General features: G+C 34.2%; 1 protein-coding gene across 3 annotated transcripts in view; it reads left to right on the plus strand.

The window, feature by feature from the left end:
• Nucleotides 1-21,818, plus strand: part of EPHA3 (EPH receptor A3) — a 365,092-nt gene that overhangs the window by 92,134 nt on the left and 251,140 nt on the right. For all 3 annotated transcript variants that reach the window (XM_027102800.1, XM_027102802.1, XM_027102801.1), the window contains exon 3: nt 2,959-3,619. In XM_027102800.1, coding sequence (XP_026958601.1) covers nt 2,959-3,619 — 661 coding nt within the window. The remainder of the gene's footprint in view (nt 1-2,958; nt 3,620-21,818) is intronic.

Consider the following 21,818-nt stretch of genomic DNA (forward strand, 5'->3'; position numbering starts at 1 on the left):
CTTATGCTACAGGGAATAGATTTCAGAATGACCCTTCTAGGGAAAAGAGATCTGGACATGTGGTTTTCTTATAGTTGTATGATCTGGAAAAAGAAAAAAAAAACCAACAAAGCAAGAAATTCAGCTCTGGTCTCTGTGGTCTAATGATAAAAGCTTATAGTAAGAATCTGGGAACCACGCTAAATACCAGAATTATTGATTTTGGGGAATTTGAGCTTTAGAAAGAATTTGAGTTCTTACTAGTTCTGTGTCCCCTTCTGCTGAAGACAATGTTACTGCTGCACACCCCTTGAACAGATTTTTTTTAAGGATTAGAAAAATGAAGAGATAGATGCCTTGTACCTCCCAATTCTATATGTCACCAATTCTTTGTTGCCCATTTTCATTGTCCACATTGGCCTTGGGGCAATGACTATGACAGTATGTTATCTCTAATAATTTATGAACATATCCATTAGTTCTTGGAATAGGAAGATAGGGTAAATATGAGTATTCTTTAAATTTATAAAATGTAAGCATTACAACAGCAACTTTAATTAATGATTCCTGTTGTTGCGTTGCTGTTGCAAAAATGCTCATTTAGGAATTTTATTTCCACTGTCTAGCCCTCAGCAAATGCTAGAGTCTGCTGTTTTTTGCAAGTGGTCTGAGATGGCAAGCCACCATCGCTTACAGGCAATATGGTCTTCATGACAAATTAATGAAGTGACAGTTGCTCTCTGCAACCTTTTCATGTGCAAAGCATGCTGGTGCTGTTTGCATTATCTTCTTGCAATTTGTACCTCTGCATTCAAGGACTTGTGATAGCTTGCCAATTAGCGTTGAGAGGAAAATGTTAAATACAGTGAGATCTCCATAATTAAAATCATATTTTACATTGAATTATGAAAATCTTTACATAGTGTGATTTCTGTTTGATGTCTAGTAAAATGCTGTCCATAGCAGGAGAAACTTGCAAATGATTCATCAGTCGAAGTACAATCTCATATCTATTCTGATAAGGAAATCTTGAACTAAAAATTTTTAAATCAGTTGGTTAATTTTTAAATAATTATGTCCATGATTTAATGTTCTATAAAATGCCCACAGAAAACATTTATTCTCTGAAGATTTTGTTAGCTCTGTGCTTTACAATGCCATTGTAGAACCAATGTAATGGGAATAGAGAAGATACAACGTAATACTAACTTTTTAACATCACAGTTTTTCAGAGCTCCAACTCAGTTCACTCTGTTTAATTTTTTCTGATATTAAAGTTATACATTAATTTTGTTTTGAATGTGACTTTATTATTATAGGCACCTAAGTGTAAAATCCTCAGAACTGAGAATCTCATGTATACTTTTCTTCTTTAAAGCTCTCCGTATAATACATTTATAGAGTGGATGTTTGAAAATGATATATTGGTTATTATTAAAAATACAGTATGAGTATTTTCTTATATTAAGATATAGATATATCTTGTATATTAGAGCTAGGGTTTTCTAAAATAATCAAAATTTGTTCCTTTGTTTGATCTTGGGCGTGACAATGAAGACTAGCCAATTTTGCTCCAGAAAATGAGTGCCTCTCATATTCCAGACCCTGAATGATCGAAGTTATTAAAATAAGTGCTATTTAATTATTTGCTTTTGTTTTGCTCTTAGATTGGTAGGAGAGCTAAGGGGAATAAGGAGTTCTAAAACTGTGTTTCTCACACTGGTGGGGTCCACTAATTGCTTTTGATATTCAAACACCCTAATGTAAATAATTATTTTCTCCTCTAATGAGGTTCAAAGGCCAAATAAATGCCATATTTCTTTGCTTTTGGTTACCATCAAATTAAAAAAAATAACATTTTATCTCATTTTGTGACTAGAAGTTGTAGATTGGCATTCCTATGTGTTTTTAATAAATAGAAAAAATGTTAATACACTTTAAATGCCATTGATTTAGTTTAAAAGTATTTAAAACGTACTCCTTATGAAAATAAGTAACTCTCTTAATGGAGAAAAATTTAGGAACCCATTTCTAATGGGCTTCAGAAGGATTTCATTTATTTATTTATTTACAAAATTAAAATATATTCTCTAAGAACTTTATATTTATTATTTTCTTGATTTATTCCTACATATATTAAAAGAAAAAAATAATTTTTATGCATCTCCCAAAAGGTGAAGTTGTGTGCTGCATATTATAGAGGATATGAAGAGGTCTAAAATCTAACAAATGCATATGAAACAAAATTAAACTAATCTAAGCATGTATCATGAATTAAATTTTATAAAAAAGGTATTTAATAAATATCATATAAAGCAGAAAGTTTCTTAAGCATGGCAGGGTTATGGGAAACATCAAGGAGAAAAGAGCACAGACCAGTGCTCTCTTTTTTTTATAGCATAAAAAAAGAAGATCCAATATTTCTTTTGAAAACAGTAAAAAATGTTCACATTGACAAGAACATAGTATGTGCATAAGTGGAACATATAATTCACTAATCTCAATTCAAACTTTTAGAAAAAATTAAATGCAGGTTGAGACCAGTTTTTGGAAAAACACAAATACCAAACTAAAGAGTGTGAAGTTATTGCATAGGTAATGGGGAGCCATAGAAGATTAGAACTCTAGTATGACATGGAAAAATATGTATTTTCCTGGTAGCAATATAGGCTAACCTGGGCATGGTATAAAGAAAGCGTAGACACAGGAGTAATAGAAACAGATGGTATAATAGTTGTAGAATAATAAGTAACACAAACAATGTGTTGCTAACTTAAAAACTTCTCAAAACCTGTCTAAGGATCAAAGACAGCACTGCTTCACTGTTCTAAAAAGTCTTGAAACTTTTTTAAGCAGTTTCTGCTCATTTATTTTGTATTTCTTGTGATTCCATTGACACCCTCATCTTATGTGCACTATTATTCATCATGCTTAACTCATTAATTCTGCCTCTCTTTTTTTCTTCTTTGATTCTTCAAGTGGGAAGAGATCAGCGGTGTTGATGAACATTACACACCCATCAGGACTTACCAGGTGTGCAATGTCATGGATCATAGTCAAAATAATTGGCTGAGGACAAACTGGGTCCCCAGGAACTCAGCTCAGAAGATCTACGTGGAGCTCAAGTTCACTCTCCGGGACTGCAATAGTATTCCATTGGTTTTGGGAACTTGCAAGGAGACTTTCAACCTATACTACATGGAGTCTGATGATGATCATGGGGTCAAATTCCGAGAACATCAGTTTACAAAGATTGACACCATTGCAGCTGATGAAAGTTTCACACAAATGGATCTTGGGGACCGTATTCTTAAACTCAACACCGAGGTTAGAGAAGTAGGTCCTGTCAACAAAAAGGGATTTTATTTGGCTTTTCAAGACGTTGGTGCTTGTGTTGCCTTAGTGTCTGTGAGAGTGTACTTCAAAAAGTGTCCGTTTACAGTGAAGAATCTGGCTATGTTTCCAGACACAGTACCCATGGATTCCCAGTCCCTGGTGGAAGTTAGAGGTTCTTGTGTTAACAATTCTAAGGAGGAAGATCCTCCCAGGATGTACTGTAGTACAGAAGGTGAATGGCTTGTACCCATTGGCAAGTGCTCATGCAATGCTGGCTATGAAGAAAGAGGTTTTATGTGCCAAGGTAAGAGTCTTCTCTATTTTCCCTGCAGTGGTATTTCTTACCTGTGAATTTATGGTAGAGTAATTGAAAGGAATGAACCCAACCTGAACTCACTTGGCAGCAAAACATGTCTCAAACTGAACAGAGTCTATTTATAGACTACATTTATCCATCCCACTTGATGTGATGATTCATAATTTGATGTAGAAATATTAGCATGTTTGATTATGTGGTGCTGGCTTACACCCCACTAGACGAACTGAAAGAAAAAAAGTCTCTGTCTCTTTTATGTAGAGGGAAGAAATATCATTGGCACTCAGCTAATCTGAGTCTAACAGAATTAGATCCTGCATTGACTATTTACATTTGTGCTCATCACTCTCATAGCAATAGGTAATTCTTTGCTATAAAATATAGTATTTTCTTCAGTGACACCTGTGCTTAAAATACGGGTTTACTTACAAAGCATTAGTGTTTAATAAAAATTATTTTACTTAAAAATCCAGGTTTGGTCCTTCAGTGTTTAACGTATAGAGGAGTAATGTAAAAATTTTTAAATTTTGATTCATGATTTGGCCCTTTTGGCTGCTCAGGAGGAAATATATATATGTGTGTATATATATACATATATATATACCACATCTTAGGTGGGAATGCATATTTGATCCTTTATATAGAATCAGAGAACCTGAACTGTGTCATCAAGTTGATTTTTATTAAAAATCTCTTTGCACTTGAAGTAAAATCAATTAAAAGATAATCTTTTCCGTAGAAGATTATATCAGATGATAAATTCCACTTAATCCTCAAATTTGTTGTTTAGCATTAGGCAAGGTTTTGTGTTTAAGGACACAGTGAAATTATTATTAAATTTTTAAATGTATAAATACACAGGAGAACTTAAGTAACTAGTCCTTGAAATCTAGTCTGTGTTAATACCTTTGTTTGCTGTTAAACTCTGTCAAAAGAATTGAGTTTGATATTCTACTTGTGGCCATTCAGTAGGACTCAAGTCCATGTGGAAGAAATGAATCTATGTTATACAAAAATTGACCTTTCTAAGAATCTGAACAGAATATAGCATTTTGCTTTTGACTATAGGTAGTTTATAGAATTTCTTTTTAATGACAGCAAATGGTACACTCTAGTCTGATATTTCTCTGTGTTATTTAGGTCCTTGACAAGAGCCATCATGATACTCTTACTAAGTATGGCTTTGAAAATTCTAAAATTGGAACAACATACTAGCTACTACTTGCTTATGTATATTCATGAGTGGAGAGAAGTCTCAATAGCCTTTATATTCCACTTTGAATTATATTTTATCACTATGGTATTGTTTGTGATATATTTGTGTGATTTATTTTAAAGGCCTAGATCAGGAAGATGAAAAATTGTCCATTCCCTCCAGTTTGGTTTCTGCTGATGCAGTCTCTGATGTCCACACCAAGAAAGGAATAGTGTGTCCCTGTCTCAACAATATATATCAATATATGTTGAGCTATCTCATAAAATATTCCATTGAGCAAGAAACCTAATCATTGTTTGGATGTTTGGGTTTTAAATAATTTTATATGATACTTTATATTTCATTCAAAGTTACAAGAAATAGAAAAATAAGTATCAGCAAGTAAATAGAATCATAAAAATGTTAATAAAAATAAATAAAACATACATATAATTAGCCTATATTACATGCTGTCTTGAGGACAAAATAACTAGTAGAAGAATTTAAAAAAAGAGTCACATTAAGTTGTTTTCAGAAAGTTCACAATAGATTCATAATTGCTTCTATTTTTAACCTCATTTTAATTTACTGAACCACTTCTTTAAAGTAACTATTATTCTACTCAGTGGTACCCTATGTTAAAATTACTCCTGGAGATAATAATTATGTCAAATTTTTACATCCTTGAGTCTTGTAGTTTATTATATTGAAGGACATCAATAGCACCTCCTTGATATAGTGATGCTATATTATCACAGACATTTTCAACATTTAAAAATACTGGTTGCAGAATAAGAGATACGTATGCGTAAATAGCATAGAATTTTTTATTCTAAGAAAAAATCTTGAAGATAAACCAATAAAAATAATTATAGTAGAATTAGAGATAGCACATGAAATGGGATATGATTGGGACTGACTTTTCAGTGATGTAACTTAAAGGTGCAGCTTGTTCTTATGGTTATATCTTGACATTTGCTGATGTTGCCAGGTGAATTTTGGCTTCCTCTCTTTTTGTAATAAGTAAAGAAAACCTTTGTGTACTCAGATTATTAGACGATGTGACAAGGTATTCTATTTCTTGCTGATTTACATGTAGTACCTAGTCTAAACCAACTTTATTTTAACAAATATTTCTTTTAATAGGTCAGTTTAGTGCATAGTCTACTATGTCTTAAAAATCCAATACTCAACCAATTAATTCTGGCCTGGTATCTGTAATAGAGTAAGCCATCATGGCTTGAGACTTGTAATTTTGCTGTTGTTGTCAGTGGTAGTGATGGTGTTTGTTATGCTTTCCTTTTTTAATTTTAAAAATTTGGTTGGTTTTTAATAAGCTTGTGGACTAGTCAGAATAGCTTATGACTCTCACAAGTCATTGTTTTATCAGCAGTACTTCAATTCAGGCACACAAAAGGAATGGTAATACTTAGAAAAGATACAGGTGAAAAAGATAACTAAATAGATTTCCTGTATTTCATGAGTTCATTTTTGTTTTGTTTTGTTTCGTTTTACAAAAGGATGGAACAATACCTTGACATACACATAGAGCCAGATTTTAAACACCTCAGGATAATTTTATAACACAATGATCAGCAACCATAGGCTTACAGTTACCTAAAGCAGAGGAAAACAAGACTCACTCACTTTGTTTCAACAAATATTCAAGGAGCATCTACTTCATTCTGAGAAGTGTAGTAAGAATTCAGAGATTTTTAAAAATATTCATTAAGCACTTATTGGATGCCAGACACTGTGCTGATTTGCTAAGTTATGTCCATGATTTATCTCATTTATCCTTCAAAATAACCGATAAGTACATCCTTATTATTATCTCCATTTTTAAAATGAGAAGAAAAACTTTGATAAGTTAAATATCTTGCCTTAGGTCTCTTAGTGAGTGCTGAAGTTGCAGTCTGAAACCAGGCAGTCTGATTCTAAAGGTTGCAGTTGTAACCTCAACCCACACTTCTTCCCTGTGATTCAGTCCAGTGGTGGCAGAGACCAGGAAATCCCATAGGTACATAGATTCTACTGGAGTTAGAGTACTGTGTATTGAAGGATGAGTAGGACCATAGAGAATCAGCACAAAGTTAACCAAGAATCTGTCAATATAAGGTTCATCTGTTTCAGTTTACTTATCACATCTTTCTGTTTCTAGGTTTTTAAGAAAGAATTACTAGCCAAAATGTCATGGGAAGACTAAGCTTAGCCCAGGTGATGTCTAACAAAATTTGGATATGTGGATTGACAAACATCTTAGATATGCCAAAAAGTCTACCAAATTTAATTCAATATCTGTAACCATCTGTAAGTTCTATGTAATAATGTACCAGACACCAGAGAAACATAGATGAATAAGTCAGCGTATCTCCCTTCTAGAAGATGATGCATCTCTCTCTTTCAAGGACTGGTTAGAGAGAGGAAATAAGGGAATAGTGAAAGAAATATTAGTAACTAAAGCATCATTTAGGAATTGCATACCAACTAAACTGGAAATACAGGAAAAAGCACCTACAGGAGGGTAGAGAGTATTTACTATAACGAATTTGGTAAGATAGAAATGCACATAAAAGTAACCACACAAACTTAAAATAAGAGGTAATATAAACATTAGTAAGGAAAGTAAGAAGTCATGCATCAACTTGGTTCTAGCAATTTCTCTAATATATAATTTTAAAATATGGCCTTTCTTTAAATAAATTATCTCTCATGGCATCTCTTTTAAGTTACTGTGTGTGTGGCTTAAACCTTATTTGGGCCATGTTCCTGAGATTTGGGCAAACTTGCTGAATGTTGAGAGTATGGTCAAATTACAGGTTGAGTTGTTATTATAGGATGTCAGTAAACCTCTTTTTAACCAGATTGAAAAATTAAAATTATGAGACTTAATCATTTGCTTTCTGTCATTGACAATCAAGATTTACTTGGTTCATTTCACTTGAGAAATCCTTCTTACATCTCAGCATAACACTTTTCACTTTTTAAGATTGGAGGTGTAGGGAAATTTCACGTTAATACATAGGGAAATTTGTGTTATGTGTGTGTGTGTGTGTGTATATATATATATATAATCCTAGCTAATGAATTATGTTATCTGTTTTAATTTAGTTTGGAGAGAAGAAATGAGAATGCTAATGGCTTTTTATATAGTCAATTAATTACATTTCAGGCAGATAGCAGGCAGTTACTATAAATATTCCTTCCTCCTACAAACTTTGTTTAGCTTAATGTACCAAATACCTTATTAATGTCACTGAAGAATCTGTTGCCCTGTGTTTTATCTGTGTGTGTTCATTGTGGAATGCTAACTTTATTCCTTGTTCTTGTACATTAGCAACTGAGTAGAAAAGTGTGTTTGATGTGACATATGAAGACATCTAGATTTCTTGATGGTTATCTGTAATTATGTTTTTTTCACCTGCCAACTCTTACTCTTTACCCATGGCTCTGTCTGTTCAGAAAGTCTCTTAAAGAAGCAGTCAAGGGCTTCCCTGGTGGCGCAGTGATTGAGAGTCCGCCTGCCGATGCAGGGGACACAGATTCGTGCCCCGGTCTGGGAAGATCCCTCATGCCGCGGAGCGGCTGGGCCCGTGAGCCATGGCCGCTGAGCCTGCGCGTCTGGAGCCTGTGCTCCGCAGCGGGAGAGGCCACAACAGTGAGAGGCCCGTGTACCGCAAAAAAAAAAAAAAAAAAGAAGAAGCAGTCAAGCCTACAGTAACAATGATTTAAAGATTTTGCTTGCTCTGACAGAGGAGCTAAAGAAAATTGAAAACCTTAGATGTTTCTTAGCACCTACTTAGTCTTTGTGCATCTTCTAGAAGTACGAGGTGTTCATATGTTTTAATGAATTCAGAAGCATTTCTTTACAGTTGTTTTCAGACTGGAAGTTTCTTGAGGGGAGGAACTACATCATGTCTCTTTAAAGGACATTGTGCCTACAACCTAGCAGAGTATAATTGATGAAGTTTTCAATTTGATACATACTAGATTAATAATTATTGGGAGATTTCTATGCCAACTATGCATTCTTGGAATGTAAGTTCTGGAGAGAGCATACCTCGCATTATATATCTTGGAATCCACTAGGTTCATAAGAATATCTTGCACATAAAGATGTATATCATGTCTAATTTTAAATGAATGCATTTGACTATTAGGTCACCTACAGTTGCAACACACTAAGACTGGAATCATCTGAACTACCATTATAGTAATAAATAGATTATGAAAAGTAATAACAATACGTTATATAGTAGCCAAGAGAATACTTTTTCTCTTTTGTGAATTTATGATGAATATTATTTTTCTGGCTTGCAAAAATCAATTTCCACTAGTTTCATACCTATAATAAAGCAAGGATCTAACTACTTATGAAGATGCTAAAATAACTTTATCCCTTAATTTTACACACTTAGTACTTAAGGCATTTATTCATCCTGTAATGACTGCACTGAGATTATCAGGCTTCTTACCTTGATCTGTAAAAATTTTATTCATGTTCCCTGAATTTAAAATGACAGCACTCCATTCCCACTTTGCCTTTAACTGTTGCATCCCATGACTTTTCAGACCAAAGAATTTATTTGAATAAAAATTATGTCAGTAAGTAAAAATGTAAATAACTTTCAAATAAAACAGATACGTTCTGACAGCTTTATATAATAGCTATAAAACCTTTAATTAATTCAAGTTTTTACATCTTCTCACCAATTTATATAATAACTTGTGGTAGTATTAACATGATTCAGAAAACTTCCTCAATTTTGTCCTCAACCTTCAGTTTGCATCTAATTGTTCATTTAGCCAAAGGCTCTTGTCACTGACAAGTGCTTGGGCTCAAGAGTCCCAGAAATGCTGTGTGGATAAACAATTTGAGCCCCAGTTTCCTTATCCACAAAAGGGGAGCAACAATATCTACCCCTTAGAATTGCCAGCGAATGTATACATAGCCCATTGCAGAGTATCTAGCACAGGGTAATAGTATTTGAACAACATCATTATTGTCATACATTAGTATCATTGGATTGTATAACCTTCCTTGCTCTCTTGTTTAAATCTGTGTTAAAACACTTACATATGACAGACACCAATTCAACAGTCTCTCTTCTAACTTAAACATTAGAACTTAGAGATACCTTGAGGGAGAGCAACTGTCTTTAATGAATTTACGTATATTCATTATTCATTAATTGGTTGTCCACCTTCTTCCAAACAGGAGTTTTCTTTTCTGAGGGGACATCATTTTTAGTTCCATTAAGCCTCTAGTCTGTTCAATCATAGGTGATATTTCCTCTATTTGTTGCTGTTGTTAGCTTTCATTTTCCATCCTTTTTTTTTAACATCTTTATTGGAGTATAATTGCTTTACAATGCTGTATTAGTTTCTGCTTAATAACAAAGTGAATCAGCTATATGTATACATATATCCCCATATCTCCTCCCTCTTGCATCTCCCTCCCACCCTCCCTATCCCACGCCTCTAGGTGGTCACAAAGCACCGAGCTGACCTCCCTGTGCTATACGGCTGCTTCCCACTAGCTATCAGTTTTACATTTGGTAGTATATATATGTACCTGCCACTCTCTCACTTTCTCGCAGCTTACCCTCCCCCCTCCCCGTGTCCTCAAGTCCATTCTCTAGTAGGTTTGCATCTTTATTCCCATCCTTCTCCTAGGTTCTTCATGACCTTTTTCTTTTTTCTTTCTTTTTTTTTTAGATTCCATATATGTGTGTTAGGATACAGTATTTGTTTTTCTCTTTCTGACTTACTTCACTCTGTATGACAGACCCTAGGTCCATCCAACTCACTACAAATAACACAATTTTGTTTATTTTTATGGCTGAGTAATGTTCCATTGTATATATGTGCCACATCTTCCTTAACCATTCATCTGTCGATGGACACTTAGGTTGTTTCCATCTCCTGGCTATTGTAAATAGAGCTTCAATGAACATTGTGGAACATGTCTCTTTCTGAATTATGGTTTTCTCAGGGTATATGCCCAGTAGTGGGATTGCTGGGTCATATGGTAGTTCTATTTTTAGTTTCTTAAGGAACCTCCATACTGTTCCCCATAGTGGCTGTATCAATTTACCTTCCCACCAACAGTGCAAGAGGGTTCCCTTTTCTCCACAGCCTCTCCAGCATTTGTTTGTAGATTATTTAATGATGGCCATTCTGAGTGGTGTGAGGTGATATCTCATTGTAGTTTTGATTTGCATTTCTCTAATGATTAATAATGTTGAGCATTCTTTCATGTATCTGTTGGTAATCTGTATATCTTCTTTGGAGAAATGTCTATTTAGGTCTTCTGCCCATTTTTGGATTGGGCTGTTTGCTTTTTTGATATTGAGCTGCATGAGCTGCTTGTAAATTTTGGCAATTAATCCTTTGTCAGTTGCTTCATTTGCAAATATTTTCTCGCATTCTGAGGGTTGTGGTTTTGTCTTGTTTATGGTTTCCTTTGCTGTGCAAAAGCTTTTAAGTTTCATTAAGTCCCAGTTGTTTATTTTTGTTTTTATTTCCATTTCTCTAGGAGGTGGGTCAAAAAGGATCTTGCTGTGATTTATGTCATAAAGTGTTCTGCCTGTCTTTTCCTCTGAGAGTTTGATTGTGTCTGGCCTTCCATTTAGGTCTTTAATCCATTTTGAGTTTATTTTTGAGTATGGTGTTAGGGAGTGTTCTAATGTCATTCTTTTACCTGTAGCTGTCCAATGTTCCCAGCACCACTTACTGAAGAGGCTCTCTTTTCTTCATTGTATATTCTTGCCTCCTTTATCAAAAATAAGGTGACCAGGGCTCCCCTGGTGGCACAGTGGTTGAGAGTCCGCCTGCCGATGCAGGGGATGTGAGTTCATGCCCCGGTCTGGGAAGATCCCACATGCCACGGAGCAGCTGGGCCCGTGAGCCATGGCCGCTAAGCCTGCGCGTCCAGAGCCTGTGCTCTGCAACAGGAGAGGCCACAACAGTGAGAGGCCCACATACCACAAAAAAAAAAAAAAATAAGGTGGCCATATGTGCGTGGGTTTATCTCTGGGCTTTCTATCCTGTTCCATTGATCTACATTTTTGTTTTTGTGCCAGTACCATACTGTCTTGATTACTGTAACTTTGTAGTATAGACTGAAGTCAGGGAGCCTGATTCCTCCAGCTCCATTTTCCTTTCTCAAGAATGCTTTGGCTATCCGGGGTCTTTTGTGTTTCCATACAAATTGTGAAATTTTTTGTTCTACTTCTGTGAAAAATGCCAGTGGTAGTTTGATAGGGATTGCATTGAATCTATAGATTGCTTTGGGTAGTAAAGTCATTTTCACAATGTTGATTCTTCTGATCCAAGAACATGGTATATCTCTCCATCTGTTTGTATCATCTTTAATTTCTTTCACCAGTGTCTTATAGTTTTCTGCATACAGGTCTTTTGTCTCCTTAGGTAGGTTCATTCCTAGGTATTTTATTCTTTTTGTTGCAATGGTAAATGGGAGTGTTTACTTAATTTCACTTTCAGATTTTTCATCATTAGTGTATAGAAATAAAAGAGATTTCTGTGCATTAATTTTGTATTCTGCTACTTTACCAAGCTCATTGATTAGCTCTAGTAGTTTCCTGGTAGCATCTTTAGGATTCTCTATGTATAGTATCATGTCATCTGCAAACAGTGACAGCTTTACTTCTTCTTTTCCGATTTGGATTCCTTTTATTTCTTTTTCTTCTCTGATTGCTGTGGCTATAACTTCCAAAGCAATGTTGAATAATAGCAGTTGAGAGTGGGCAAACTTGTGTTATTCCTGATCTTAGTGGAAATAGTTTCAGTTTTTCACCATTGAGGATGATGTTGGCTGTGGGTTTGTCATATATTGCCTTTATTATGTTAAGTTCCCGCTTTGCCTACTTTCTGGAGGGTTTTTATCATAAATGGTGTTGAATTTTGTCGAAAACTTTTTCTGCATCTATTGAGATAAGTGTATGGTTTTTCTCCTTCAATTTGTTAATATGGTGTATCACATTAATTGATTTGTGTATATTGAAGAATCCTTTCATTCCTGGGATAAACCCCACTTGATCACTGTGTATTATCCTTTTACTGTGCTGTTGGATTCTGTTTGCTTTTATTTTGTTGAGGATTTTTCCATCTGTGTTCATCAGTGATATTGGTCTGTAGTTTTCTTTCTTTGTGACATCTTTGTCTGGTTTTGGTATCAGGCTGATGGTGGCCTTGTAGAATGAGTTTGGGAGTGTTCCTCCCTCTGCTATATTTTGGAAGAGTTTGAGAAGGATAGGTGTTAGCTCTTCTCTAAATGTTTGATAGAATTTGCCTGTGAAGCCCTCTGGTACCGGGCTTTTGTTTGTTGGAAGATTTTTAATCACAGTTTTAATTTCAGTGCTTATGATTGGTCTGTTTATATTTTCTGTTTCTTCCTGGTTCAGTCTCAGAAGCTTGTGCTTTTCTAAGAATGTGTCCATTTCTTCCAGGTTGTCCATTTTATTGGCATATAGTTTTTTGTAGTACTCTCTCATGATCCTTTGTATTTCTGCAGTGTCAGTTGTTTCTTCTCCTTTTTCCCTTCTAATTCTATTGATTTGCGTCTTCTCCTTTTTTTTCTTAATGAGTCTGACTAATGGTTTATCAATTTTGTTTATCTTCTCAAAGAACCAGCTTTTAGTTTTATTGATCTTTGCTATTGTTTCCTTCATTTATTTTTCATTTATTTCTGATCTGATCTTTATGAGTTCTTTCCTTCTGCTAACTTTGGGGTTTCTTTGTTCTTCTTTCTCTAATTGCTTTAGGTGTAAGCATTTTTCTTCTTCTAAAGATTAGTAACCTTGATTTTTCCCATCTGGTATTTGACTCAGTCTCTTATTTTCTCTAACACAGGTCTTTTCCACCGATTTTTCAAAAGTGGCCTTGAATTTACACATAGACATTTTTATATTGTATACCCAGAAAGACTTTCAGATTTTAACTGATTTAAAAACATATAATTTAGGAAACAAGCAAACAATGACAATAGTAAAATAAAATTGCTACATTTCCAAAATGTTAAACCTAGAATTTTTGCCTACTGTTTTATGCCCTAACATTTTTTGTATACAAGACTAGATAGTTGATGAGGATATAATAATAAATAATGTTCTTTCCTTGAAGAAATCATGGGAATCAAAAATAAGTAATCAAGTAAGTAAAAATATTTGTCAAACCAATTTACTTGACTCTATATAGAAAAAAAAACTATATCTATTTGATTTACTTTAGGTATTTACTATGTTCACTTGAGAATCACCCAAAAAATAAAAAAAAAAAAAAAAATAGCAGTGGAGGAAACAGTATAAATTGTATGAAGTAAGTGCCAAATGTGCTTACATGAATTACTATGTGATATTAATGGAAACTTTCAGTCAAATTATGTCAACACGCTATGTAAACAGTAATTAACTAAAAACTTTCAAATATGAGAAAGAGAGGAAAAGTAAGGGAGTGTATTTGATTTGTGACTTAAGTATTGTAGTTCATCTTTCGTCTGTATAAAAACAAACAGTATAAATTTAAACCGTAGATTTGCAGGTTTAAGATACTAGAAAGAAATGTGGAATCTTTGTTCTGTATATACTACAAATCAGATTATTTTGAGCAGTCACAGACAATTTAATTGCAAACATACTTAGGAAAGATATAACTGCTGTTAAATTTACAGAGTAGAACAGAATGATATCTAACTATTTAAATACCTCATAATGAATAAGAACAAGTTAAATAATCAGCAATGAACCAACATAAAAGACCTTAAAAATCACAGGCAGTTTTATAGATGTTAACATTCTCACACAAGATTATAACTAAATAAGAATTACAGTGTTTTAGTAAAATATCGTTTATTTTACCTTATATGGATTATCTTTAGTTATATAATATCAATTATATTGTTCAAAGAGGAATAAATAGTAAGACATTTCTTCTTTCATTAAGTGTTTTACTACTCTTTATCCTAACCTGGATATATCAGTATTAAGGTATTTTCCTGAGGTTCTAACCAATCATCCCTTATCAAATAGCTATAGGGTATTTGCTTTTAGGATATAAAGTTCTGTTCTTTTTTTCTTTTATTTTTAACTATGATAAGGTCTTTGAACTTTCATATACTTCCTCTGGTCCTGTGTTTCAAAGCTGCACATAATAATTTAGGTAACACTGATATGCCAAATGTATAGTCTTTGGGGAACACAAATAATTTGCTCATTGTGCAGTTTGTTTGAGAGTCTGTCTGTGACAAGTATGGATTAAGGTTCCCAGGAGCGTGTTCACTATGAGAGTCTAAGACATGGAAAAAATAATGTCAGTTGCAGAAAGTAAAATAGCTCTGATTTTCCTTGAAATATGTTGTTTCTGTCACTGCATTTTCAGCCTCATTTTCAAAGGAGGATCAGAATATTGCTCTGATAACACTTACAAAATATCTATTAAATGTAGACTCATATGAAAAGTGATGAGAATTTTCCAAGAAAAAGCCATACCTGTGAAAGGTGGAATATTGGTTGTTTTGGATATATAAAATTTATATTTACTTTGCCATCTTAATGAATATCACCTTGTCAAATAACTCGTGGATCTGCCATAGTAATTTAACATTAAACCTAGTTGGACCTTGCAGGAAGTGTTAAAATTTCATTTCTTTAACTTAGTTTACTTTGGGGTTTATATAGAAAGCCTTCCTTGGTTCTGATTTGCTGTATGCCATTATGTAAAAAAAATTTTAAAGCTAAGGTATTATATAATCTATGGCTTTTGCAAAGAATATTCATCTTCAATTTTTCAAACTTATGCTTTTTCTTTCTAGAGGTTCAGATATTATCAAAACATATATTTTAAAATTTGAGGAATGCAGTGTAATTTTTTTTCAGAATACATGGAGCGATTCTAAAAAGATTATTGATATTTCATTAACTTTTCCAATTTGTTTTATTGTTTTTAGTCAACCCCTCCTAGAAGAAAGAGAATCAAACCCTATGCAAAATAAACAGAGAACTAGATCTTTTTCTCCCTCTTGAGATACACAGATTTTGTGAAATTCATTGGTAATAGTTTCACAAAGATTGTTTTGCTAATACAGATTCATTGAACACTTTCCATCTTCTTTTCTGTGATTTATCCCCCCATTTCTGTCTGTGTTTGGGTAGTTTTGACAATCCCTTATTAGTTCCAGAGTAGAACTTACAAGAGCTAATAAGGGTTTACATTACAGCTCTGACAGCTGGCACTAAACTTTAATAGAGAGCAATTGTAGAGAGAAGTATGAGTTCTGATAATATTTGATGAAAATCTCCCCAATCAGAGCCGTTTGGAAAGAATCATATGACTAGAAAGACTGCATGTATACTCTGCTATTGTAGCTTCTCATCTTCCAGGATGCGGGAAAACAATCCTATTGGCAGATAACTCTAAAATCACTTATGGACACCTTTTTTAGAGAACAGAATCTGTGATAATAATAGAACTATACTAGAATAAAACTTTGGTCATGTTTTCATCTACCGCTGTTCCTGTAGTCCTCTAAGATGCATAACTGTTGATAGTCTTTTAGAAACAATCACGATGTGGACATCTTATCACATATTTGCTCTGTGAGAGGAGACCAGGAATCCCAAGGGAGAGTCAAGATCATGAAACTCATAATCATCATATGATCAGTTACAGATTTTTTGTATTATTTTTAAAAAATAAGAAGTAAGAATGGCTTCTAATAGCAAAGGACCCTGAATGTAAAATATTCCTGAACTCTCTGTTCAGTGGTCAGTTACAAAGCCACAAAAGGTTAAAAGCGGATGCTCTAATTGAGAACAGCTGCTACTTTTTGACATGAAGACTCACTTTCAACAAGAAAAGAGAAAGCATATGCTATGGAATGGGAGAATACCATTCCTGAATGAATGCATAAAGAACACATAAAGGTTTGTGAAACTCAGAAACAAACCTGTGTATGTAAATGGTTGGAAAGAAATAGTTTTGTTTCTCTGATAGTTATTAGGGAAGAAAATCTATATTTCAGAAATTTGGGTCCATTTACTGTCTGTGTCATGCTTCTGTATTGAAAGTATATGAAATATTTCAATCTAATTTAGCACATATAAAGGTTCTCTGACATACAGAATTGATTAATGTGATGAATTGGGAAGAAAGAGAATACAGTTCTTGCTCCCAAGTGTCTTGGATTCTAAAGGATATATGAACTGAATTTATGTTAAAAGGAAGCAAGGCAATATTTATAAGGAAATAAAAGTGGAATAAGCATGAAAGACGAATATCGTTTAAGGACCCATCGAAATGTGTTACAAAGATGTAATAAATGGAGAGATTTCAATCTTTATGGAGTTAGATATTCCATCATTTATTCATTTTTGTCAACAAAAATTTAATGAGTGCCTACTATACCAAGTATTCACTCTAAGTGTGGCACTGAACCAAACATAAAAACGTCCCTGCCCTCAAGGAATTTAGATTTTATTGGAAATATAAAGAAATCAAATGCTAATACAGATTTTTTCAGTGTACCACTCATAGAATTTTAAAGCCTAGACTAATATTCTCAACCCAGGCAATTTTGCCTCCAAGGGACATTTGTCAATGTCTGAAGACATTTTTGGTTGTCACAGCTGGGGGAGTAGATTGCTATTGGCATCCAGTGCTTAGAGGCCATAGATATTGCTAAATATCCTATAATGCACAGGACAGCCTCTACAACAAAGAATTATCAAGGCAAATCATGTTAAGTTTGAGAAAACCTGGTCTAGAATAAACCCTCCTTTTACAGAGCTATAAATTAAGGCTAAAAGGTCAAATTATACACTAGCAGATCCTAAATTGGAACCCAAGCTGAAGCATCTCACTCACGATTTTACCTCAGGACTCATCCTTTCTGGGATTTATTTAGAAATTTATATAACTTTTGGAGGCATGTGAAGTCCTACTAACCGCTTAGCTAATTGGAAAGTGACACTTATGCAAAGAAAAACAAAATGTAGATTCTTTATCTGGGAGAAAGAATAAAGATTTCAGGAATATTCACATGAAGGTGGATATTTAAAAACAGGAAATGAATGTTACTTGCACAGAGCTGGAAAAAGTGACTATGACAGTCAGTCGCTAAGATTTGGTAGTACAAGAACTGAGAATGTGAACAGAGTAATGAAAGAAATACCAAGGAGAAAACCTTTGGAGACTGAGCGAATTTTCTCATGCAAAGGGTTCAGACAGCTGCTACAAAGTTAGTTCCCTTTTAGGATACTCTGACATGCTGACATGAAATCAAATCTGACATTTGACTCCCTTTAGTCTGCAATGTGATACTAATGCAAAGTTGACAGGTAAATGTGGTTATGTTACAGGACGTATTGTATTAATAGCCTTTGTATGAAAAGTTCCTATGGTTCTAGTTCTATGACTGTCCCTTCTTTGAAAATTAGAGGAGCACCTCCACATCAGCTGTTTCTTTTAAAAACAGCCATTTCTGTCCTCTGACATGTAACTGAGGCTGGCACTTCCTTTAATTCTCCCAATGGCCCATGAAGAAGCCACTATCATGTACCCATTTCCCATGAGAGGAAACTAGAGGCTTAGAGAAATTGCACAATTGTCCAAGGTCACACACAATTAGTAAGTGTGAAACTGGACCTTGAGTGCAGAGCACTTGTATGTGACTAGCGTTCCCTCTGCCTCCCTAGTATAGAGAACCTGGGGAAGTGAGGAATCTGAAGCCCACCAGCCTGTGTTTTCAGAAATAGCCTGTGCAGCTCAGGCTGTAGTTACTGCAAAAATGCTTTTGAGGATGTTATTCAATACCTTTCATTATGTCCTCTCTCTGAGACCCCCTCACATTTACTTCTGGCTCCAATGCCAGAAGTGCTTGTGTTCCTTGGGCTACTGGCTTGTTTTCACTTTTGGAAATTGATTCATGTCACGGTCATGGCATCTTGTTTGCATTCCCTATAAAAGAACACAGAATTATGTTTCTTCCTATATCCTGCAAACAGCTACACCCTCTCAACATGTCTTTTTGATGCTAAACTCACAATTTTATTTTTTCCCTTTATATTCCCTTTGTGCGCTATTATTCACCTTTTAAAAAGTATTTTATAGTAATCGATTCCATCTTGAATTGTGGGTATCCTGTCTCAAGTATAAGTCATAAATACATTTGAATTGCCATTTATTGATTGCCTAGTGTGTACCCAGTGATTAACATACCATTTAATCTTCAACTTAAGCCTTACAAGGTAAATATTATTAGCCACATTTTACCAGGGAAGGGCTAAGAGAATTTACTAATTTGCCCTGTGTCACAATGCCATGATGTAAATTTAGTCACAATGCCATGATGTAAATTTAGGTCTGTCTAATTCTGAAACCCAATCCTTTTTCTAATATAGTAAGCTAATATCTTTCTTTTGATGATATTTTGCACGGCTTCATAATGTGAAAATTTGCAAGTTCTTGCTGCTAAAGGAGTGGCTGAAGAATTTAGTTATTGGAATTAAGAAAAAAAGATTGACAATAGTTATTTAAAGAGGAAAGAACTTCGTATTCATTAACATAATACTTTCCTCTCTTTTCAGTATTGACCTGGGTAAGATTATAACACAAAAATGTTTTAAAAGGATATTTGTGGCCTTTATTTTCCAGGCATGTGGAACTGAGTCAAGCCTCTAATTACCCCTGCTTCTAGTTCCATTGCCCCTGCTGTTGCTGAGGACATGATTGATGGGAGATGATGGCGAGTGTGGAACCAGGGCTCACAAAACACCCGCTATGTGCCCAATGTGTATGCTTGCACAATATGCTTCATTATTAGCTTGACAGATCTCCAAGTGGCAGATTGGGAATGAATTTTGGAGATGGCTGACATATATGCTACACATACTGGGTTTTTTTCGAAGCTCATAAACACTGATATATTAAAAAATATACACATATATGCATGTGTACACATAAGTATATATGTATATAGACATATATAACATGTATATGTATATTATATTCATATATGTATGCATGTGTAGATGCATACATATATGCAGATTGTATGTTTACATACATATATACGTTAGCATTATATACTTAGCTTATATAATTATTATAATATGTGTACTTATAAATGTACTTAAACATATTTATTTCTAAAAAAATTAAGATGAGTGAAGTATAAAATATCAAAATGAACTTCAGCTGGTGTTGGGCTGCTGCTTATATTCTTATGTTTCTTTACATTGCTTTTAGAATGAGACAGTATACAAAATAAGTTAATAAATATAATATGAATAATTTCCAAAATTTGGAGAGATAGCACATAGTCATAAATCTTTACACGTTTTTAGGTAAATAAATGTAGTTTAGAATGCACACGCTTCCTGAATTACTAATCAGGTTGTTTTACATGAGGATCATGTATAAAACTAATTTTTCTTTGAAAAGATTCTTGGTGTTATACATTATAAATTTTGTGTTGCTATTAGAAATTTCCTAAACTTTTAAGCTTTCCAGAACATGAAGGCTTACATAAAGCAACTATTTTATTCATATAAAGAAACACTTTTAAATGTCGATGTTCAAGAAAAGAAGTAATTCCCTAGGGGTTTTACTGTTTATAGTTGTTATATTTTAGTGACAAGATATACACTGCTTTATATCCAAATCTGTGTAATGATGATGGGTGAGATAATGGTGTTCTATTAGTGCTTCAGTGCAGAGCCACTGGGAAAAAGAAAGCTGAAAGTAAAAGCAGACAATATCCTTCATAAGGTTGATGGTTGCTCTTATTAGTGATGAAAAGGAAATGAGAAATGTGTTGGCTTGCTTTTTAGTAAGCACAGTAGGTAAAGCAGATGAACGTTTGAAAGCTCATTGAGCTGCCATAAAGAAATTTAAACATTGTTCATTTTGGCCAGTAGCCAAGCTCATGCTGTAAACTCCAGACAAGGGTCAGCATTGCAGAGGAATTGTCAGCTCGATTTGTAGATGGTTTCTGTACATTCTTAGCCCAGTAATAAACCTGAGGTTTACCCAGCAGGGTTGGTAGGATTGCATTTGTTTTACATGACTTGATATACATCTAGATTTATCACAAGAGATCCAATACGATTCCTTAGCTACGGTAACGTCACTCGATTTTATTTATTTAGACCTGTTTTTAATCACTTTATTATAATATCTAATATCTACAAATAAGTTTGGTTTCTGCATGTCTTGACCTAGAATATTTTTTAAGAGTCAGAGTTAGAAGAGAACTGTAAAATATAGCACTAAAATATTGATAGTAAATAAGGTACTAAAATATGGTACTAAATTTTTTAAGTGAATAAAAAGCAAACTTTGTTATTACTATAGATTGTAATCTTTCTAAGATTACAAGAAAGCTGTGCTTTCTTACTCCTTCACAAATCGTTTTAGAGCTTAGTTAAAAAATCTGTATCAATAGGTGCATCTTAAAAAAAAAATAGGTGCATCTTTTGTGTGAAAATTGATGGCTTTTTTACTTAAAAGATTTTTGCTTGTTTATTAACATGCACTATATCAATATGTAACAGAAAAAATAAAGCAATAGGAGAATGTGGGTAACTTCCCTGAATGGAGGCACATAGGGTGGACACAGGAGCACATATACCTAGACGTTTCTTATACCCTTATTTTTTGTTATTTTAGAGACAGCATCACTCCTTCCTACACAAATCATTTTCCATAAAAACTATTCAAACTTAAACTTCATAAAATAGAGATATAATCTAAATGTTTGACTGATCAACCGTACTGGTTGACTAGAAAATTAAAATATTAAGAACTTCAGGGGCTTCCCTGGTGGCACAGTGGTTGAGAGTCCGCCTGCCGATGCAGGGGACGCGGGTTCGTGCCCCGGTCCTGGAAGATCCCACATGCCACGGAGCGGCTGGGCCCGTGAGCCATGGCCGCTGAGCCTGCGCGTCCGGAGCATGTGCTCCGCAACGGGAGAGG

This window comes from Aethalodelphis obliquidens, unplaced genomic scaffold (genome assembly GCF_003676395.1).
Source record: "Aethalodelphis obliquidens isolate GAN/ISIS:26980383/991018 unplaced genomic scaffold, ASM367639v1 scaffold1, whole genome shotgun sequence".
Lineage (NCBI taxonomy): Eukaryota > Metazoa > Chordata > Mammalia > Artiodactyla > Delphinidae > Aethalodelphis > Aethalodelphis obliquidens.